Raw genomic sequence first — 23,860 nt, 5'->3', positions numbered from 1 at the left:
ATGATAGGGTTTTATATTTTTTACTTGTTAGTAGTAAGTACATGTCATGTGATGGCTCCATGCACATGTTTCACAACTTTTTTTTGATTTGTTTCTACCTCATTTGGTTGGTTTCAAATTTGCTCAAACTTCCTATATATGCTGTGACGCCCCGGAACCGGTACCCTGAGGATCCCAGCGATCCCGCCGAAATCCGCACGATATCGATTCCGACACGCCCTCCGACACGACGTGCGCGGCAAAGCACACGTGATGCCAGAGGAATTACCACGAGTAGTAACATTACAACAGGTATACAATAGAGCCCACAAGATACATATATTACAACAACGACTCCAACGAGTCAAGATACAAATATACAATACAAAGATCCAAATCATACAGAAGATCGATAACGTCCGAGTACGGACAAGATACAAATTGGACTAAGAGTCCTGAAGATAACCAGTGGCGTCCATAACCCTGCCCAGGCCAAGCCGGAAGGGTAACCTTGCTAACGTCGTCTTCATCGAACATATCTTCATACCTGCCCAGTTATATCCCGTAGAAGCAGCAATAAGTACGGGTTCGTACTTAACAAGACTTCAAGACGTATAAGCATTCGTCAACCAGTCGTCCTTTGTACTTGAGGCACGCAGGGGACTTAGAGGACGCAAGAGGAACGTCATAGGCAATATGGTGGGGTTAAGCGGCAACGCGCAAGCACTAAAAACCTATAGAGACACTCTACAATATTCGTCTAATCAGAGAAGATGAGAGAGCGCATAAACTAACAGTTCTATACTCTGCAAACATAACACAGCCGATACTTTCCCCCTTCGCAAAGAAGTACTTACAAAGGCACTCACACGGTTGTCAAGTTTTAACCAGTTATTATTTGAGTTGTTCTATCTTACTACGCAAGTTGTTAGTATTGAAACAACAGGTGTAAGTTGTCTATGGTCAAGTCATACAGCTCCAAGTTGTCCATAACCGCGGACGCGGCTTATCGATAAGATTGTAACCCTGCAGGGGTGCCCAAATGTGCCCACACGCACGCTCAACCCACTTACGACAGGTGGATATCACGACACGCACTCTCCTTCACTACAACAATGTCCAGGAAGCCACCTAACTAAGTTTAACCCGTTTCAGAGCCCGATCGAAACTCCGACGCGGACCTAGCTGTTGCGAGAACGGCTAAGAGGATCAGAGCCCACTAGAGGATGACCTCTTAACAATGCGGACCGCACCTACGAGCGTGCAAGAGACAACGGGGTTACAAGGCACTCACGGCTTCCCCAAAAGTAACATCATATCATCTGACCACAAAGAAACATGCTTGCACGCCCGGGAGAAACAAAACAAACATCCAAACTAGTTGTGGCCACTGGACAAAGCTGTAGATTCCGGCAGTGGTCGAGGGGAGACCCGGTAAGCATACCCACGTGTGGTTAGAGCGCTCAGTCTCGGAACAGATAACAAGAACTCGGGGTCCTAAGATATTTAGGAAACACAAGTGAGCCGTCACAAAACGAGCAGCTGACCCACCGATGCCTCCGCTAAACAATTATCAACAACTAAATTAACCATGATTCTTCCCAACATATAACCCGATAAGATAACAACAACGGTACGGAGATAAAACAGCACTAGCATGCACTACGACTCGCAAGGCAGACCCGAAACCAAACAATAGCTGTAGGTGGTTGGTGGAGGCAATATAGGCTTCTTGAGGTAACAGGTGGAAAGGACACGTGACAAGAACGCAACTTAAGGATAGCAGGAGGGAGAAGGCAAAATAAAATAGGTGAGCGACTCCTGCAGGGGCAAGAGTATAGGGGAAATGCTTGCCTGTTAAAGCTTGCCGAGGAACATCCGGAGAACTTGTCGTATCTCACCGCACCACTTCGCGATCCTATCCGGGAAGAAGCAAATGCTACAACAAACATCGGATGCAAAGCTTATAACTACGGAAGAAGAATCAGCATGATCAATATGATATGCATGACATGGCAAATATGATGCGGCGATGCAACTTATCCAATTTAATCGGAGTCGGAACCCCGGACAAGCAAATTAGGTTGGTGTTGTATTTCTACCGGCAAAGTTAAGTGTTGATTAGAATGGCACAACATGGCAAGGGTGCGCTACTTCAATATTAAACGGAGCGGGGAAGACCCTAGTTGGAAATCCAAAATACTCCGCATATATGTAAGGTGAATATGCACGACTATGAACGAGCGACATGATGCGAGATGCAAACAGATGAATGGTTGGCATATTAATGTTCCTCTCATTTTTCTAATCAATTTTCATATATAAAACATTTTATTTCGAGTCACGGATTAGAAGATATGGTTTTAACCATTTTGAAAAAGAATTGAACAACAATAAAAGAGAGGGGGTCCGGACAGGGTGTTGGGCTGCTACCTGCAGCGCCTGGCGAGCTGGTGCTGCTGGGCCGGATCAATCTGGGTCGAAGCCCGTTGGCGGATCTGGGAAACAAAAAGGCTGGATTATTTAGACTCTGCTGGAGTTTGAACACAGGATCTCCTGCTGCATATGGAAGAAACGAACCAACTGTGCTGGGCTGATATTGTTGATTTTTGTACGGCTCTGCATAAACTGAAGCATATCCAGCCACGAGATCTGAAGCACAAAAGGGGAAAAAGGTTGGATTTAGCTGTAAACATTGAGGATTCGAACACAGGATCTCCACATCAAGGGCCAAGGAACAAACCACTGGACTGCTGTAGCTGATGTTGATTATGACGAGGCACACTACGTTTTGAGCCAAAACGAAGTGAAGATTTGGAACATACACATCCATGGCGGAAAGCTCTGGTCAAAGGAGGATTCGATGGCTGGGGGCGAACCAGAGGAAGCGAGATGGCGTCGGAGATGCGGCTGAACATGAGGAAGCCGGTGGTGTGCTCGGTTTGGCCGGAGGAGGACGAGGGTGGCCGGAATTGAGGACTATCTCGCCGGAGACGGAGGAGGAATCGGCGAATTTGCCGTTGATTGAGCGAGCCCCGGCTCGATTCCTTGCACCAAGATGAAGAGGGGGACAAGGCGCATCTTCTGGTGGCTTCGGCTTAGCGAGGGGCGGCCGGTAGCGGCGGTGCCATGGTTGTCGCTGTGAGGTGGCACCGGTGGTTCTCTCTGTTTCGTGAGGGAGAAGAAGAAACGAGGGAGATGCTGGCGGCGCGAGGCAGGGAGGAACGCTAGGGTTTGGAGGAGGCATGGAGAGGGATTTAAAGGAGGAGGGAGCAGGTGAAGGTGGGCGCTCGGTGGAGAGGAGGACCACGGCGTCACGCCATGGGGAAAAAGGGAGGCAGTCACCTCTCTCTCGTGCTCGGTCCTGGGATAGACGACAAGGAAGGGAAAAAGCGAAGGGGTACGGGCTGAGGAGGAAGAGGGCCGGATTGGGCCAGAGGTGGAGGGAAGGAGATGGGCTGCTCGGGGAGGGGAAGAAAAAGGCCTGGGGAAGAGATGTGGCCTGGCAGAGGGGTTAGGGTTTTGTTTTTAAAACCTTTTCTCCTTATTTTTGAAACTGTTTTAAATTTAAAAACAAACCAGAAACCAAACTTTATTTGAAATAGAAAACAATTGAGAACATTTTATTTATTTTGTAAATTAGATATGGTGGTTTTGTTAAATGAGTAGAAGGAGGAGGTTTATTATAAAAACCATATGAGAGGGAAAACAAAATATTTAAGGTTGATAAAAATAGTTTTTATTTTATTTTGTGAAACCATGGATGATATGATGCATATGCATGATGATGCACAAAAAAAAGAACAAGCAATTCTAATATGGGTGTTACCCTGGGTCGTTACATATGCGCGCAATGTTGTACTATTGGGACCCATGTTTGGGCTTTGTTTGTGGTACCACACTTGCAGGGTACCTCCAAGTATTTTATTCCCAAAAATTATGAATCTAATTAAATGGTGAACTATAAACTGATCATCTAAAGTTGGAAAATAAAATCCATATATAGCTACACATCGAGATATGTGTATAAGGTAGACAAACTGCATTGCCACACATGCCTTATATAAGTTTGTTTTTTCTAGCGGAGTGGATTCCCTAATCACCCCACGGTTGTGACATTGTCAATGTTGTCATGATAAATAACATTGCGAGACTTTCCATCTTATTCTTTTTTGTAGAAATGATTGTCCCATTATGGCAAACGTCCCCATTCGTTTTTCAAATTAAGTAAACGTTATAGGATGAAAATTCATTGAAGTGACAAATTTTCTAGATTTCTAACTATTTTAGCTCATTCAAACAAGTTTGCAATAGGCCGACCTGTTGTCCAGTGACAATTTTAGAGTACAATTTGATCAACATCACAAAAAAGTGCTTTTAAGGCTCGTAAGTAGTATCATACATGCCATGTTGGCAAAAATCTAATGTGTCACAGCAATTATCAGGTGAGAGATGAGAGTAGTATTATAACACATAAACCTAGAAAACTTAGAAAACTTCATGACAAATACATCATGTACACATATTTGCATTGAGATTCTACAAAACTTTAAATGTGACATAAGTATGAACCATATTATGATACTATGCATTGTGGAGGTAGTATCACAAACTAGTAGTGTATGATACTACGTACTACGTACTTCCCATTGTGACTAGTCTTAATCACTCTGACCTCGCCGTCTCGCCGTCTTACTATAGTACATACTACACCCCCACTCCGTCTCTCATACATCGCCCCACTCGTTTCCCACTCCGTCTCTCATACGGCGGGTGCGCTGTAGATATCTTCGAGGATCTGGGCGATTTTGACCCGCTTTTCGGCGCTCGCCGTTTCAAGGTGAAGACCCCAATCTTAGCATGCATGTTGGACCAATTAGGAGTACAAAATTATGTTCTAAATGTTGCTCAAACTTTCCATACAACTAATATATAACTTATACTACGTAGGTTACACCATCGAAAAAGGTATGACCAGTTGAGAAATGGGAACAATAACTTGGAACCTTTCTTACTATCGAGTGGGACGTGTGATATTGGTGTGACCCTGCTTTTTTCTTCTTCTACATAATGGCTACATGATGGTTCTAGAAAGAAGTGTATGCTGTTGTGGTATCTCTTGACGCGAATCCCTCTAATCACAAGCGTTAGATTTTGGAAACCAACGGTTAGTACTGCTGTTACATATCTAGTTCAAAACTGGTGCATTTTGTATGTTGTTGTAGTAGTCTAGTAGATAGATTCAGATGCATGGTCAGGAGTGCAAACATTTCGCAACTAGTTGATCCCTCATCTTATTGTCGGATGTCACATTTCGAGTTTGTAAAAAAATTTAAATTCAAATCATAGTCACGGGTTATGTTGTATCTTGCGCATATCTAAACATTTGTTTCAAAAAGTGACCATATGTGAGCTGTGGAAAAAAGAAAAGACCAAAGTGAATAATATTCCTTAACTATTCACATATCATTTGTCTTTTTTGTGCAAGCTAGAATTTTTTTTTGACATACTCATCTGTGACCTGTGGAGCAATACACAACATAATATGTGTACCAGTTTTGTTTTTCTTCATATTTTTTAAAAGTGCAGAAGTGTGATATCCGATAATAGGATGCGAGTGCAACTAGTTGCAAATGAGATGCTAATGCATGCTGATATGATACTACCTCTGTCCATAAATAGATGTATGTCTTTTGTCGTGGCCCCATCCTACTTCTGCATTTTCTTTACGGCCATTTTTGAGTAGTTGGGACCTGGACGTGATCGGACTAGTCGATACTCGATAGTAGTCGTAGTACTGTACAACTTCTGCATGTGGCGTCAGCCTCTAGAGTAGTAGTACTAGCTAACGGATAGATTATATCTGGAGAAACTGACATGGCCATTGATATGACAAGACTATACCCAGATTCGGACGCATTGTAGTGACTCCATCAATGTTCCGCTATGATGGTGTATTTTACTGCTACACCAGATTGTCGACGCAGAGGATTCCTTGGCTTCCACGCAAGACCCTTCCCAAAGAAGGCATCTGCTCTGGCCCGTTGATTCTATGTGGACGGTTCCAGATTGCTTTATGTGTTTTTGTACAGTATCAGATACTAGGTTTTCCTTCCATCCATATTAGGGGTTGTTTGGTTTAGGAGATAGGTTTATGGGGTGAGAGTATCCCCAACCACCTGGCTAGGGATAGCCAATTTTTGTTGTTTGGTTGTGTAGGAATTGAGTGTAGGACGAGAGGTGGGTAGTGGTATAGATTTTTTTTTGTTTGCTCGAAATGTTAGGGGTGGCTATAAGATGGTGAGATTATCTCTACACACATCAAATATACCACACCTCCTATTTTTATAGCCCAAAAAAATACATAACCGGTGGTATGTGAATTGATCTAGGTAGAAATATTACACAACCGTACAAATATTCAAATCCTATAGTCAAATCCTACATAACACCTATAGTCAAATCCTACATAACTCCTATACAAATTGTACGAATCAAAGGATATGATTTTCCCCCTATATAGCTTGTTTGATTTAAAGAATTGAATCCTCCAAAATTTCTATGTATTGTTTTCTTATACTAGTACAACCCTATGGGATTTCTAATAAGAGGTTAGACCTCTTGGAAAAATTCATATGCATCTGTGATAACATTTCGAGCACTCTCAATCTATATAGAAATTTCCTTTGTCTTTCCTATGATACCATCACGCACCTAGCTCTACCAATTCCCGTAGATTTCTTTCCCGTAGGATTCAAGGAGGCATATGTCATAGCGATTCTCCATTATTCTATCATATGAATCTAACATGCACTCTCAGTTTGAGTGATGCAAAGTGGCCACTATAAGATTTATTTAGTCAGATTAATTGGTCATGCATACACTAGTTGTTTTCTATCTTTCCTACACATGTCAATTAGCGAAATTTATAAGTAAAATCCTAAAATTCAAATAAATTGCTGAAAATTGGAAATAATATTACAGTTGTAGCAAATTACTAAATCGATCCAGAAAATATGTACATGGCTTCAAGAATCTTTTTGCCGAACTGAGTAGTCCGTAAATGATGTCCTTGGAGTAGTTTGTGAGTTAAAGAACGTACATTTCGTCAAACTGACATGGCCTTTGATTTGACAAGAGAACACTAATATTTTGGACCTGAATCAGAGTGGAAAAGGCGTACAGCTCGATCAATGCAATGGTATGATGGCTATGCAACTATACCTATATAGGAGTAGACTACTAGTAGACTTTGGGACACAGAGATTTGGCTTCCGCGGCCGACCCCGAACAAGATTCTTTTACATTGCCCATCTTTTCACTGACATTGAATCGCTGAAACTTGGGGTCCGCCTGTGGCAGGACCAGCCTGTCAATGGCCCAAAGTCTTATGTGCTCCCGCCCTTTGATTTTGGATGGACGGACAAGATTGCCCAGTCCCATCCATGTCCTGTTCATTCCAGTTTTCATCCTCCTCCCCGGGGAACCCTCCCCGGAGAGCTCTACACCGACCCCTTCTATCCCCACCTGCTTGTCCCTTCCTTCTTCCTCCAGCGATTCATCCATCGTTCAACAAGTTGTCTAAGAAGAACATGAAGAAGTGTAAGAAGAGGAAGGAGGCGTTGTTGTCTGAGACTAAATCCGCGGTGAAATCCATCCCGCTGAAAGTCCTGCAAACTCCGACTTTGAAAGTGTACCAGCGGCGCAGGCGCACAGGCATGTCTGCGCTTCCATCGCAAGCTCAGTCTGCACTTCCATCGCAAGCTCAGTCTGCGCTTCCATCGCAAGCTCAGTCTGCTTCGGGCTTGTTGGGTCAGGGCAGAGTAATCCAGCAAGAGTCCTGGTAGGTTTTTATCGCCATGTGCTGTCTTTGCCCCCATGAACGCAGATTACAGCAAGGCAAACAGATCCAACTAATTTTTTTACCGGGAGAACCAGCTATTTGACCGTCTTTCTTCCAGGGCCGCCCGTTCAAGTGTCGCCCTTCCTACCGATGCCGAGAAATCGACCGTGTTTCGCCAAGATGGTGGGTACGTAGCTCCCCGGTATGTTTCCATCGCCATGCCGAAGTTTCTCTGCCTTCTGGCTGGCTAGCGGATCAAACAATTTAACCGTCTTTCTTCCATGGCGGCTGGTTTCAGCGCCATTCCTACCCAAGTTGAGAAATCGCTCGTTTCTCGCCAACCTGGTGGGTACGAAGCTCCTGGGTATGTTTCCATCGCCATGCCGGATTTTCGTTGAGTCCTTGCTGGCAGGCGGTGCCAACTAAACCGGCTATCATCTTCCAGGGCCGACGGTTCTAGGCTCGTGCTTTCTACCGCAGGATCCACTTCATACTTAGCTATCGAGGACCCGTTGTTTGATGAGCACTTGTTAGCTCTCAAGAGCATTAATAATGTATGCACTATAATATACGAAGTATATCCATTGCTTTTTTTTTCTTCCTCTCCATCTCCTTACTGCATGAGGGCTTCTTTAATTCGTAGGACTTCTATAAGAATTGTGTAGCATTTAGATCATAAGAGTTGTTTGATTTATAGAAATATATCCTATGTTTGTTCCTTTTTTCGAAATGGGGGACATATCATAGCCTCTGCATCAAAATGATGTATATGGCTGCTTTATTGCTTTCTTCAGTTCATACACAAATTATGACAACTTCTCACGGATCAGCTAGAGTCGACACAAAGATCCACCAACGAAACATAGAAAACAGCAGGTGCCAAAAAGGCAAAAACACATCGATAAGTAATTCTATGAGGAAACCGCCACCACCCCGGTCGTAAAAATCCCGTGCGGCTGTCTCTAGTCAATTGCACCCAGACTCCATGATATCCTGCTGATCCTCGGGCTGGAGATAAGAAACATACGGATCTAGTGAATAATCATAGGGATAACCTGCAAGAAGGGATGAGATTTGGGTTTATTAAACACGACTTCATTTTGTACATTCCAAAATAGCCCATAAAATAGCGCATACACCCTCTCTAATGTATACAAAATCCTATGCTTTTCCTAATCTTATGATTTTCATATCCTGTGAATGAAAAAGGATCCCTGATTCGTTACTGGTAAAGTTTTCCATGCAGGAAGGGATTATGAGATTAAAGGGCCACAACACCACCCTTCAGAACAGAAACCTCAAACTCTTGCATAGGTTTGGTATCCTGAATGCAGAATCATAGACGAATGCTCAGTCTCCGGGAGAGGAGCAGCCAGTGCACGTGTGTGCATCTTCGGCCGTGTATGTTTCCATTGCCGTGCCGCAGTTTCATCGCCTCCTTGCTGGCTGCCAGATCCAACTACTTAACTGTCTTTCTTCCAGGGATGGCGGTTCCATAGTTGAAGAGGTTCCTATGGACAAGGACTTTGCAGCTCTCAGGCATATTGAAGAGGTTGGCACTCCATTTGTTTATTTCTCCCCCCTCATCTGCACTCTGCATACTTCATTGCTGTTGAATTTGCAATGCAGGATGTGATAACACGATTCTCCGCGAAACTGGACCAGATCAAGGGCCACAACACCATCCTTCATAAGAAAATCCGCCACCTTGTGGTAGGGGCATTTTAAATCGTGCCATATCGGCGGAGAATGCCCGTTCCGAGCAATCTTCTTTTGATAAACGGTACTCAGACGTTCTCGCGGAGTGTAAGAAGTTGAAGAAGGAAGTCGAGGAACTACGCGCCCAGCCACCGATGAGTGTGGTCACCGACAAGGCTGGTCGGTGTGATTGCAAACCGTGACTGTGAAAGTTTTCAACAGAAGTGGAGTTGCATGCCGAACATGCGCAATATTTCGAGATGAAGTACTTGAAAGTTCGCACGAGTGCGATAAGTTGAAGAAGGAAGTTGAGTGTCTCCGCTCCCGCAGCCAACTATTGCGATATCAGAGACCAGGGTGTGCTAATTGCAGCCGAATTTTGGAATCGATGAAAAGTTGAATTTGGCTTTGTTGTGCAATATAGCAAGACCTGTTCCTCCTCGCCTTCGTCTTTTGGCATAATTGATTTGTCTTCGTATTGACTCCTGCATGATTCGGATATTTCTGACGGTTTCTGAATTATGTACAACTATTGTAATATGGGTCAAACTAGTTTTGACCAGGGTTTGTGTAGGGTGGTTGAATTTTTTGGTTGGTCCAAATTGTGTTGTATGGTCCAAATGTGATGTATCATCACACCACCATGTGCCCCGCCACCCCTGTGTTTTGGTAATGCCATTCTCGATACATGCTTCATAGAAGGAACATACATTGTTTCCGTTAGGGCAGGACAATTTTGAAAAATTCAAACAAAAATGGGAAGAGAGAATGGTAACATCATTTTCCATGTGATGCCCCTGTGCCAAATTTTGGTTCATTTTAAGAATGTAAGGTGACAAATTACTCGAGGAAGCTAGTTGGAGTAGACGGGCATGACCGGATTGGCATAGGGGATTTATTTTTTGAAGGATGTTATTTTTCATGGACAATATCTGACACAAACAATAAAATGTTAAGGTCTCATATTATTCTGAATGATTGTGAATTACTTATGATGTTTGGAAGTATTGGTATACGTGAGAATCGAGTACATGCACGACTTCACGCGTCCACAACTAATCGGCCTCATCGTCTGTCGCGTCCACAACTTATGCCATTCTGATACGTAGAGTCGTAGGCTATAAAATAATCGGCCTCATCGTCTCTCGCGAGCTCGTCCTCTCCTCCCATCAACTCACCGCACCTCCGAGGCATCGACTTCCTCGTTTCCAACCGCAGCAGCATGAAGACAGGTCTTGCGTACGAGGCGGAGCAATCGGCGGCCGCTCGCGCAGAGGATGCCTCTGCGGTAGTGGCCGTCGCGGCGGGTGAGGCTTCACCGGCACCCAGGCCGCTCGTCTCCTCTCGCTTGTTCGATTCTTCGACCTCGGTCGAAATGGGCGTCCTGGCCGTCGAGGAGAAGGTGGATAGCAACGCCGTTGCTCCCGCCGAAGATCCGCAAGGCGTTGCGAGCCACCACGGCGAGGTCTTCCTAGACCCGGTCTTTGGACGCGGACCTCGACCCCTTCAACGATTTCGGCCCAAACGTTCGGGCCTGTGAGGATGTCGAGGGTGACGACGAGGAGGTACTGCTCTTTTACCGAAACTGTCCCGATCCTTTTTGTGTCATATTACTATTCGCGTGGTTTGCACGAACCTGGTTCTTGATTGATTTGATCCCCTACCTTGTTCTTGTAGACGTACTTGATTCTACGGTTCGTACGGTCAGATTCTAGTTTAATTTCGACTAATCTGCCATGTAGTTGGCTTGATTTGTCATATAATTAATTTATGTGTTCATACTTAGTGGACTTGCAATTGTTGTGGCTTATGTTCATTGCTGTTCATAGGGTTTTCTCGTGATTTAGTATGATTTCTTCTGCCATTTACTTGTTCTACACATTTAATTTTAGGGTTTCTAAGGTTTGCTTATGATAGTGCAGTATTTATTCGATCTTTCATTAAGCACCTGATTATTATGTACTTTATAATTCACAAGAATATTCTGATGACATGGACGACAACAAGGAGCGCAGGGACCAGAAGAGCCGCTACGTTCTGAAGCGGCTGAAGGGTGGTGAAATTCGTTTCCGCATGCGCGGGAGCTATTTTGCCCATTCTCGTGGCAAAATCCTCCGTAAGGACATCCGCAGCCGATCCAAAGATGCGACGGGTGTAGGCCTAAGTACATCGGGAAGCACCGCCACGCAACCAAGGCCAAGCACGCAGCATATGGCCTCTTCCTCCGTAATTACGTCTTGCCTGGCTTGTTCCCGGTCAACGCCCCCGCTGCTGGCCCTCATGCTCCGTCCTGTTTAAAGTTCATATGTGTAATCTTATTCCCTTTGGAAGTTCAGTATTAAACTCTACTAGTACAACCGTGGTGGTCTTGTGATGGTAGTACTCTTTTGATGCATTTGTGATGTAGTAGTACGAAGTACTAGTATTTTTTTTTTTGAAATGGTATAGTACTATCTAAGAAAAGTACTCCCTTCGATTCACATTCATTTTACACCAAGAAATATGGATCGGAGTGAGGGAGTAAATTAAACATGGCATCTCGTGCATGAAGCTTGACATATCGATCAGGTTGGCTAGAATGGCAATACAATGCTGCTCATTAGGCAAATGCATGCCATGTAAAGAAGTCTATACAGACATAAAAAAAAGACTACATTGGGGATTAGAGTCAATTGGGGCATCTACAATACAGAAAATCTTGCTTGTAGCTGATTTTGGCTAAGAGGGTTTTACTCACATTACACGTGCCACTTTCCTTGTCTGCAAAACAAGTTCCAATAAAGGAAGAGGAAAGAAAAGGACATTGTGGGCGAGATTGAACACTTTTTTATGTGTTAAGCTGAGGCCTCGTTTAGCTGAGGATTTCGACTTAGGCCTAACAGCTCAGCACACCCACAAATAAATCTCCTTGCGCGCACCACTGTCAGCAAAAATAACAAAATTAGCACGCAAGATTAAGAACGAAGTGAATTTAATTAACTTGGTTAGCTTTTCAAGCAATATATTCAGAGAAAGAGCACACATGTTCGGCTCGAAATAATCGTAAGAGAAGAACAATAAATCTAAGGCACCCCACTTCATCGGAAGAAGGGGCGCGACAACGCATGGATTCATACCTTGAGTCGACGCTGGCTCGTAGAAGGGCGGCCGCGCCTCGAGGATGCCGGCGACGTCTCCACCTCGGTATCACATGTGACTGCTTCTCGACGGGCGGTGCGCCGCACCATGTAGAAGATCTATCAAAAGAGGAGAGCCCGATGACGCTACTGACGCCTCAACCTTGATAGCACCGGCCTGTTGCTCCGCACTGAGATGCGCCACATGCAAGATTTAGCGGATGCGCCAATTTCAGAGATATGTCATGATCGTTGTAACAAATTTCACCGTGATGATGATTTGATCCTGCACTCGGCCTTGAACACAAGTACTAGTACAGTCTCACAATTTTTATATCATTATACTTTGCGAGATTTAGCGGATGCGCCAATTTTAGAGATATGTCATGATCGTTGTAACGAATTTCAACGTGATGATGATTTGATCCTGCACTCGGCCTTGAACATAAGTACTAGTACATTCTCACAATTTTTTTATCATTATACTTTGCGAGATTTAGCGGATGCGCCAAATTTAGAGATAGATCATGATCATGGTAACACACTTTTCAATGTAATGATGATTTGATGTTGCACTCGACCTTGAACATAAGTCCTAGTACGGTCTCACAATTTTTTTATCATTATACTTTGCAAGTTTTAGCGGATGCGCCCATTTTCAGAGGTAGATCATGATCATGGTAACAAATTTTAAACGTGATGATGATTTGATGTTGCACTCGACCTTGAACAGAAGTACTACTACTGTCTCACAATTTCTTTATCATTATACTTTGCCAGATTTAGCGGATGCGCCAAATTTAGAGATAGATCATGATCATGGTAACAAATTTTCAACGTGATGATGATTTGATGTTGCACTCGGGCTTGAACATAAGTACTAGTACGGTCACTCAAAATTTTAGCATTATACTTTGCAACGGATGCACCAATTTCAGGTGCATGTCACCAGATCTGTGTCCGATGATGATCATGGTAGTAACCGATGTTCAACTTGATGATGATTTGATTTTACAGTCGGGCTTGAACAGAGGTACTAGTACGGTCTCACAATTTTTTATCATTATACTTGGACCTTAGCGAAATTCAAAATCTCATAGCGGCAAAACTTCCCGCCCACAAAATACAAAAATTTCACACACTTCCAAATTCCGATTCTACCCCTGTGGAGATGACAGCAAAGTCGGTTGGTGGGGGGGTCTGGCCGTCATTTTTTGGATCACCACCTCCCTAGCCCCGGATACCCTCCCAAAAAAATTCATTTCCCTCAGTCTCTCATCTGAGACCACCCACCGGAACTTCTCAAGTCCCTCTCTCTACCACCTCCACGACCATCGCACCGGAACATCCCCGCCGGACTTCCCTGGCCTACCCGAGCCCTCGCGATCCTCGTCATCCGGCTGCCTGCCGGAGCCGCTTCATCGACGCCGTCATCAACCGGACCGGATCATCCCCGCCGAACCTCGAAACCATATGCTCATCCAGCAGTCTACCGCAGTCGCTTCAGCTGCGGTATCGTCCACCCACCGGAGCCGCTTCGCCGGATCCGTCATCCACCACATCGGATCTTGCTCACCGACACCGCTGTGCATGAACCGGATCTGCTTCACCCGCGCCGTGCATGATCTAAACTCTTCTACTGCCGCTTTTCTATTGCTTGCCTGCAAGTTCTTGTTTAATCTTGGGGGAACCTGTTTGTGCTAACGACGCGCCGTTACGTTTTTGCAGATGAGATGAGTAATCATGAAGTGTAATGGCCGTCTCTCCAACCCCAAGTAGCACATGTAGCGTACTTCATCACCGGATCTATCAACCCCCGGAAGATCTTCTGTGACTCCCACAGAGTGCTTCTCCTAATGTAAGTCCCTTGTTTTAGCGCCATGTTCTGGGTTCAGATGCTTGTTTGTCTGAAGCTCTTTTAGTTCATTCCTAGCTATGACCGTAACACGTTGCTATTTTCTACTTCATTGCTAACTTTAAGCGATTGAACATTTTGGTTTGCATTCCCTGCTCTGTAGATGTAGCCATCATAACTTCTATCTTGCTCAGTCGTTGTTACAAAAATTATAGGTATTATAGTAACATCCTGCTATTATTTAGTTCACGGCCAATTTTAAGTAATTGCACATGTTGGTTCGCATTCCCTGCTCTATAGCTTTTGGCATCGTAACTCTATATTTGGTTTACATTCCCTGCTCTATAGATCTAGCCATCATTACTTTATCTTACTCAGTCGTTGTTACAAAAATTATGGCCTGCTACTATGTTGTTTGTGCCAATTTTTTACTCCATGAACATGTTGGCTTGCATTCCCTGTACTACAGGTGATGCCATTGTTTTGTATCTAGTTCATTGTAAGCTAACAAAGTAAGGACTTAGTTTGGCATGCTATCACTCTGCTATCTAGCCTGTAGTACAAATAAACTTGTCATACTACTAGATAATAATTTTGCGTGCCATCTTGTTCTTCAAAAGCTGCATTATTGACTTGTTTCTCTGACTTGGCATGACGCTCACATATGGAAAGCTGAACATATTGGTTTGCATTCCCTCTTATACAAGTTCACAGGTGATCCCACTATATTCTGTATCTGGTCCATCCTAAGCTCCAGCATTAACTATCCTCTATGTGTTGCTCATTACAAGTTTATATCCCGAAACATCTTGATTTGCATCCCCTTCACTATAAGTTCAGGAGTATTATTTAGTTCACGGCCAAAATGAAGTAATTGCACTTGGCACATGTTGGTTCACATTCCCTCCTCTTTAGCTTTTGCCATCGTAACTTCTATTTTTGGTTTACATTCCCTGCTCTGTAGATGTAGCCATCATAACTTCATCTTGCTCAGTCGTTGTTACAAAATTTATAGCCTCGCTACTATGTTGTTCATGCCAATTTTGTACTCCCCGAACATGTTGGTTTGCATGGGACTCGACAAGTAGTAAGTCTCTTTGTTTCATTCTAACATGCTCATTATATTGGTCGTTGGTATGCGGCATGCACTCTTTGTTTGCTTATTGTGCGCATTACAATGATCTTGTTATAACGACGAAATGACGAGTTCCAAATTCTTTGGCAAACAATATTGCAAAGTTGTCTTTGCATTTCCATTGTTCTTTGTCTTAACTTGTAATGTCTTTGTTTCAGATATAGGTGCCGCATGGACAACTTAAAAGATTGTGGATCGCTTCATTGTATTATAGGTTTAATTACCATTCAATTTCTCTCGGGTTACGTAATATTTTTTCAAAGCCTTGCAATTGATGTAATATTTAGTTAGTTTTTATAGTTCTTTCGCGCATTTTTTCTTTGGTGCTTGTGGTAAGTGAGGCTATCTGACAGAAATCAATGCTGCGTAAATATTCTCAGTATCTAAATCACGAATTCCCATCCCTTAAACGGCCCAATTAAGCGAAATCACATATGTGCCGGCTCGCAAAATCCTAAAGCGCCTATTACGCCGGCATATAAACAGCAACTAAACGGGCTGGCCCACTTACTTATTGGGCCAGCCCACTTGATTTACTGTGGACCCCACACTCTAAGTGGGCCGGCCCACTTGCTTTAAGGTGGACCCCACCCACTACTGGGCCGGCCCACTAACTAGTTGGGCCAGCCCAATTGCTTTTGTGGTGGACCCCACATACTAAATGGGCCGGCCCTTTAAGACGAAAGTGGGACCCACCAGTGTTTTTGGCCCGGCCCACTCTCTTGTTGGGCCGGCCCACTTGCTATATGGTGGACCCCACATACTAAACGGGCCGGCCTTTTAAGAGGAAAGTGGGACCCACCTGTGTTTTTGGCCCGGCCCACTAGCGTGTTGGGCCGGCCCACTTGCTATATGGTGGACCCCACATACTAAATGGGCCGGCCCTTTAACAGGAAAGTGGGACCCACCTGTGTTTTTGGCCCGGCCCACTATCTTGTTGGGCCGGCCCACTTGCTATATGGTGGACCCTACATACTAAATGGGCCACTCGTTAATCGAAAGTGGGACCCACCTGTGTTTTTGGCCCGGCCCACTATCTTGTTGGGCCGGCCCACTTGCTATATGGTGGACCCCACATACTAAATGGGCCAGCCCTTTAACTGGAAAGTGGGACCCACCTGTATTTTTGGCCCTACCACTATCTTGTTGGGCCGCCCACTTGCTATATGGTGGACCCCACATACTAAATGGGTGGCCCTTTAACAGAAAGTGGGACCCACCGTGCTTTTGGCCCGCCCATCGGCTTGTTGGGCCAGCCCAGTTGATCTAATGTGGACCCCACATACTAAATGGGCCAGCCCGATAGCAGGAAAGTGGGACCCACATGCTAATTGGGCCGGCCCAATAATTTTTTGGGCCGGCCCACTTGCTTTAAGGCGGACCCCACTTGTTAAATGGGCCGGCCCGATAACAGGAAAGTGGGTCCCACATGTCTTGTGGGCCGGCCCTTTTGCCTGTTGACCGGTCAAACGAGTGCATTCGGCCCGGCCCACATGCTTAGTGGGCCGGCCCATTAAAGTTTTGACCAGTCAACTTTAGAGGTTAGGCCCGGCCCACGTAACTAATGGACCAGCCCAGCTATATAGTTGACCAGTCAAACTAAGTCAGCTGGCCCGGCCCGTAAACTTAATGGGCCGGCCCGCTTAAGACGTGGCAGGCCTCGTGTGGGCCTACCATCTACCACGGGGTTTCAGCGCTTAACGCCGTTAACCGCGCTAACGGCGTCGCCACGTGTCGCTTGCATGACGTCAGCAGTCAACGGGCTCCCGGAAACACTTGGGCAACGGTCCGATTTTCCGTGGCGGAAGGGCGCCCAAGCGCGACGGACCGAAAAAATCGTCGTAGGACTTTGCCTGACGCAGTTTCCACAACAGAACCCATATCGTCGGGTTAGGCCCATAGGCGACGAAAAATACCCCTTAGCGGACGATTTTGAGACGTTGTCTATCAGAACTTTTCTTGTAGTGAGAATGATTTCTTAATGTTGGCATTATGGGGGAGGGATAGCTCAATAATTTAAACTGCAGTCCCCCTATTTCCATGCCCACATCTAAACCAAATGAAGTTTTGAGGTAAAGGTGTGTTTGCAAGATGGTCAAGCTATACTCCTTGAATCAATGATATTTAGCTCATTACTCAAATAGAAAAACCTTGCTTCATCAAGAGGCTTCATGAATATATCGGCAAGTTGATCTTTGGTAGGAACATAGATAAGCTCAATATCACCACGGGCAACATGATCCCTAATGAAATGATTCCGGATCTCAATATGCTTCGTTCTTGAATGTTGCACCGGATTATAGGCAATCTTGATGGCACTTTCATTGTCACATAATAGAGGCACTTTGTCACAAATGACATTGTATTGCCTCATCCATAACAATTGAGTGCATCCACTTGCGGCGGCAACATATTCGGCTTCGGTGGTGGAGAGAGATATACAATTTTGCTTCTTAGAAGACCAACACACCAAGGACCTACCAAGAAATTGGCAAGCCCCGGAAGTTTATTTCCTATCATCCTTGTCTCCCTCCCAATCCGCATCGGTGTATCCATTGAGAATAAAACTTGAGCCTTTGGGGTACCAAATACCATATCTTGGGGTATCAACTAAATATCGAAAGATTCTTTTGAGAGCCATCATGTGACTCTCCTTAGGAGAAGCTTGATACCTTGCACAGACACCAACACTCAACACTATGTCCGGTCTAGATGCACAGAGATAAAGCAAGGATCCAATCATGGAGCGATATACCTTTTGATCCACCTCTTTACCATTGGGATCAAGTGAAAGGTGATATTTAGTAACCATAGGAGTGGCTACACCCTTCATCTCGGTCATCTTGAACCTCTTGAGCATGTCTTGGAGATATTTTGCTTGATTGATGAAGGCTCCTTCTCTCAATTGCTTGATTTCAAAACCAAGGAAGAACTTCATCTCTCTCATCATAGACATCTCAAACCTATCGGTCATAAGCTTTGAGAATTCATCATTGAAAGCTTTGTTAGTAGAACCAAAGATAATATCATCAACATATAATTGGCAAACGGAAAGCTCCCCATTAACCCTCTTAGTAAAAAGAGTGGGATCGATTAGCCCAACATCAAATCCACGGTCTATCAACAATTCCTTAAGGTGCTCGTACCAAGCTCTAGGAGCTTGTTTGAGACCATAAAGTGCTTTATCAAGCTTATAGACATGGTTAGGAAAGTTGAGATCCTCAAACCCCGGGGGTTGCTTAACATAAACCTCTTCATGCAAAGGACCATTAAGAAATGCACTTTTCACATCCATTTGTTGTAACTTAAAGTTATTATGCGATGCATAAGGAAGAAGGATACAGATGGACTCAAGGCGAGCCACGAGATCATAAGTTTCTCCAAAGTCAATTCCTTCAACTTGAGAGAAACCTTGGGCCACCAATCTTGCCTTGTTCCTCACAACATTTCCAAACTCATCTTGCTTGTTCTTGAAAATCCATTTAGTGCCTATAACATTGATACGTCTCCGACGTATCGATAATTTCTTATGTTCCATGCCACATTATTGATGATATCTACATGTTTTATGCATATTTTATGTCATATTTATGCATTTTCCGGCACTAACCTATTAACGAGATGCCGAAGAGCCAGTTGCTGTTTTCTGCTGTTTTTGGTTTCAGAAATCCTAGTAAGGAAATATTCTCGGAATTGGACAAAATCAACGCCCAGGGGCCTATTTTCACACGAAGCTTCCAGAAGACCGGAGAGCTAACGAAGTGGGGCCACGAGGTGGCCAGACAACAGGGCGGCGCGGCCCAGGTCTTGGCCGCGCCGACCTGACGTCTGGGCCCCTCGTGACGCCCCTTGACCTGCCCTTCCGCCTATAAATAGTCTTCGTCGCGAAACCCCCAGTACCGAGAGCCACGATACGGAAAACCTTCCAGAGACGCCGCCGCCGCCAATCCCATCTCGGGGGATTCAGGAGATCGCCTCCGGCACCCTGCTGGAGAGGGGATTCATCTCCCGGAGGACTCTACACCGCCATGGTCGCCTCCGGAGTGATGAGTGAGTAGTCTACCCCTGGACTATGGGTCCATAGCAGTAGCTAGATGGTTGTCTTCTCCTTATGTGCTTCATTGTCGGATCTTGTGAGCTGCCTAACATGATCAAGATCATCTATCTGTAATGCTATATGTTGTGTTTGTTGGGATCCGATGAATAGAGAATACTATGTTATGTTGATTATCAATCTATTGTCTATGTGTTGTTTATGATCTTGCATGCTCTCCGTTATTAGTACAGGCTCTGGCCAAGTTTTTACTCTTAACTCCAAGAGGGAGTATTTATGCTCGATAGTGGGTTCATGTCTCCGTGAATCTGGGGGAGTGAGAGAAACCTCTAAGGTTATGGATGTGCTGTTGCCACTAGGGATAAAACATTGATGCTATGTCCGAGGATGTAGTTATTGATTACATTACGCACCATACTTAATGCAATTGTCTGTTGTTTGCAACTTAATACTGGAACGGGTTCGGATGATAACCTGAAGGTGGACTTTTTAGGCATAGATGCATGCTGGATAGCGGTCTATGTACTTTGTCGTAATGCCCAATTAAATCTCACTATACTCATCATATCATGTATGTGCATGGTCATGCCCTCTCTATTTGTCAATTGCCCAACTGTAATTTGTTCACCCAACATGCTATTTATCTTATGGGAGAGACACTTCTAGTGAACTGTGGACCCCGGTCCATTCTTTACATCGAATACAATCTACTGCAATACTTGTTCTACTGTTCTCTGTAAACGATCATCATCTACACTATACATCTAATCCTTTGTTACAGCAAGCCGGTGAGATTGACAACCTCACTGTTTTGTTGGGGCAAAGTACTTTGGTTGTGTTGTGCAGGTTCCACGTTGGCGCCGGAATCCCTGGTGTTGCGCCGCACTACATCTCGCCGCCATCAACCTTCAACGTGCTTCTTGGCTCCTACTGGTTCGATAAACCTTGGTTTCATACTGAGGGAAAACTTGCCGCTGTACGCATCACACCTTCCTCTTGGGATTCCCAACGGTCGCGTGCTGTACGCGTATCAAGATCAAGTTTTTCGGGCGCCGTTGTGAGATCAAGACACGCTGCAAGGGGAGTCTCCACATCCCAATCACTTTACTTTTTTTTTGTCTTGCTTTATTTTATTTACTACTTTGTTTGCTGCACTAAATCAAAATACAAAAAAATTAGTTGCTAGCTTTACTTTATTTACTGTCTTGTTTGCACTCTATATCAAAAACACAAAAAAATTAGTTACTTGCATTTGCTTTACTTATTTCATCATGTTCCCTCCTAAGTTCACCCTAAAAGACATACCGGTAGGACGTGGGTCTATAATTGGGAGAGATAATATAGAAGAATTTTTCACTCATGTTAGTACCGTTGAAGATTTTGAAGATAGACACTTGGTAGAACTTGCTCCTACTTATGAAATTGCTGTTGCTTCTTTAGTTCGCATGTTGGAAACTAAATTTGTTAATCTCAATCCTATAATCCAACACATGTTTCTTACACTCGGTGATATGGAAGAAGGGGAAAAGAAAGATTTTGTTTTAGAAACCCTTCTTAAAGAATTTGGTGGTGTAGCAAGAGAGGCTAGAAAGGTCTTTATTAAATATAAGATGCTTGGATCTTATACCAATTTTGTTAGTATACTTGAAAAGATGGACATGGAGATAGTAAGGTACACTAATAATATTAATGATGGTGGGGAGATTAAGACAACAATACCTTGTAAGCTCCTAGGAATGAGTGACGCTCTAGAAAATAATTATGGTTGGCTTGTACCTGAAAATTTGTTTGACGAGGATAGCAAACCTAAGAATAATGAAAAGGGAGCCTCTGAAACTCACATAGATAAGATAAAATGCATAGTTGAGAAAACTCCCAACACCAATTTTGATGCCTCACCTCTCGATAACACTTGATACACACTTTCTGCGCCTAGCTGAAAGGCGTTAAAGAAAAGCGCTTATGGGAGACAACCCATGTTTTTACTACAGTACCTTTATTTTTATTTTGAGTCTTGGAAGTTGTTTACTACTGTAGCAACCTCTCCTTATCTTAGTTTTGTGCATAGTTGTGCCAAGTAAAGTCGTTGATAGTAAGGTTCATACTAGATTTGGATTACTGCGCAGAAACAGATTTCTTTGCTGTCACGAATCTGGGCCTAATTCTCTGTAGGTAACTCAGAAAATTATGCCAATTTACGTGAGTGATCCTCAGATATGTACGCAACTTTCATTAAATTTGAGAATTTTCATTTGAGCAAGTCTGGTGCCTCAATAAAATTCGTCTTTATGAACTGTTCTGTTTTGACAGATTCTGCCTTTTATTTCGCATTGCCTGTTTTGATATGTTCGATGGATATTTCGATTCCATTGACTTTCAGTAGCTTTGTGCAATGTCCAGAAGTGTTAAGAATGATTATGTCACCTCTGAACATGTAAATTTTGATTGTGCACTAACTCTCTAATGAGTTGTTTTGAGTTTGGTGTGGAGGAAGTTTTCAAGGATCAAGAGAGGGAGATGATACAACATGATCAAGGAGAGTGAAAGCTCTAAGCTTGGGGATACCCCGGTGGTTCACCATTGCATATATCAAGAAGACTCAAGCGTCTAAGCTTGGGGATGCCCAAGGCATCCCCTTCTTCATCGACAACATTATCAGGTTCCTCCCCTGAAACTATATTTTTATTCCGTCACATCTTATGTGCTTTGCTTGGAGCGTCTGTTTGTTTTCGTTTTTGTTTTGTTTGAATAAAATGGATCCTAGCATTCATTGTGTGGGAGAGAGACACGCTCCGCTGTTGCATATGGACAAATATGTCCTTAGGCTTTACTCATAGTATTCATGGCGAAGTTTCTTCTTCGTTAAATTGTTATATGGTTGGAATTGGAAAATGATACATGTAGTAATTGCTATAATGTCTTGGATAATATGATACTTGGCAATTGTTGTGCTCATGTTTAAGCTCTTGCATCATATACTTTGCACCCATTAATGAAGAAATACATAGAGCTTGCTAAAATTTGGTTTGCATAATTGGTCTCTCTAAAGTCTAGATAATTTCTAGTATTGAGTTTGAACAACAAGGAAGACGGTGTAGAGTCTTATAATGTTTACAATATGTCTTTTATGTGAGTTTTGCTGCACTGCTTCATCCTTGTGTTTGTTTCAAATAACCTTGCTAGCCTAAACCTTGTATCGAGAGGGAATACTTCTCATGCATCCAAATCCTTGAGCCGACCACTATGCCATTTGTGTCCACCATACCTACCTACTACATGGTATTTCTCCGCCATTCCAAAGTAAATTGCTTGAGTGCTACCTTTAAAATTTCTATCCTCTACCTTTACAATATATAGCTCATGGGACAAATAGCCTAAAAACTATTGTGGTATTGAATATGTACTTATGCACTTTATCTCTTATTAAGTTGCTTGTTGTGCCATAACCATGTTCTGGGGACGCCATCAACTACTCTTTGTTGAATATCATGTGAGTTGCTATGCATGTCCGTCTTGTCTGAAGTAAGAGAGATTTACCACTTATTTAATGATTAGAGCATGTATATTGTTAGAGAAGAACATTGGGCCGCTAACTAAAGCCATGAATCATGGTGGAAGTTTCAGTTTTGGACATATATCCTCAATCTCATATGAGAACAATAATTGTTGCTACATGCTTATGCATTAAAGAGGAGTCCATTATCTGTTGTCTATGTTGTCCCGGTATGGATGTCTAAGTTGAGAATAATCAATAGCGAGAAATCCAATGCGAGCTTTCTCCTTAGACCTTTGTACAGGCGGCATAAAGGTACCCCTTTGTGACACTTGGTTAAAACATGTGCATTGCGATGATAATCCCGGTAATCCGAGCTAATTAGGACAAGGTGCGGGCACTATTAGTATACTATGCATGAGGCTTGCAACTTGTAAGATATAATTTACATAACACATATGCTTTATTACTACCGTTGACAAAATTGTTTCTTGTTTTCAAAACCAAAGCTCTAGCACAAATATAGCAATCAATGCTTTCCTCTTTGAAGGACCTTTCTTTTACTTTTATTGTTGAGTCAGTTCACCTATCTCTCTCCACCTCAAGAAGCAAACACTTGTGTGAACTGTGCATTGATCCCTACATACTTGCATATTGCACTTGTTATATTACTTTACATTGACAATA

At 43.6% G+C, this 23,860-nt stretch overlaps 1 protein-coding gene across 1 annotated transcript; it reads right to left on the bottom strand.

Moving 5' to 3' along the window:
• Positions 1 to 292: 292 nt before the first annotated feature.
• Positions 293 to 3,530, bottom strand: LOC127342017 (uncharacterized). Its single transcript, XM_051367955.2, has 5 exons — positions 2,723 to 3,530; positions 2,560 to 2,631; positions 2,413 to 2,477; positions 1,834 to 1,918; positions 293 to 526 (listed from the first exon to the last, which is right to left on the bottom strand). The coding sequence occupies exons 1-4, from the start codon at positions 2,810 to 2,812 to the stop codon at positions 1,837 to 1,839; spliced, it is 309 nt and encodes a 102-aa protein (XP_051223915.1). The 5' UTR covers positions 2,813 to 3,530; the 3' UTR covers positions 293 to 526; positions 1,834 to 1,836.
• Positions 3,531 to 23,860: the final 20,330 nt, after the last annotated feature.

The sequence above is a fragment of the Lolium perenne genome, chromosome 3, assembly GCF_019359855.2.
Source record: "Lolium perenne isolate Kyuss_39 chromosome 3, Kyuss_2.0, whole genome shotgun sequence".
NCBI lineage: Eukaryota > Viridiplantae > Streptophyta > Magnoliopsida > Poales > Poaceae > Lolium > Lolium perenne.
The sequence above is the reverse complement of the archived record's forward strand: the minus strand, read 5'-3'. Positions and strand labels throughout refer to the sequence as shown.

What these genes read in the sequence shown, in the direction of transcription:
- LOC127342017 (XM_051367955.2), bottom strand. Translation starts at nt 2,812, where the DNA reads ATGGATGTGTATGTTCCAAATCTTCACTTCGTTTTGGCTCAAAACGTA. An exon ending in TCAGCTACAGCAGTCCAGTG is followed by an intron (nt 2,632 to 2,722) that starts GTTTGTTCCTTG and finishes TTTGTGCTTCAG; the next exon opens with ATCTCGTGGCTGGATATGCT. An exon ending in ATATCAGCCCAGCACAGTTG is followed by an intron (nt 2,478 to 2,559) that starts GTTCGTTTCTTC and finishes TTTGTTTCCCAG; the next exon opens with ATCCGCCAACGGGCTTCGAC.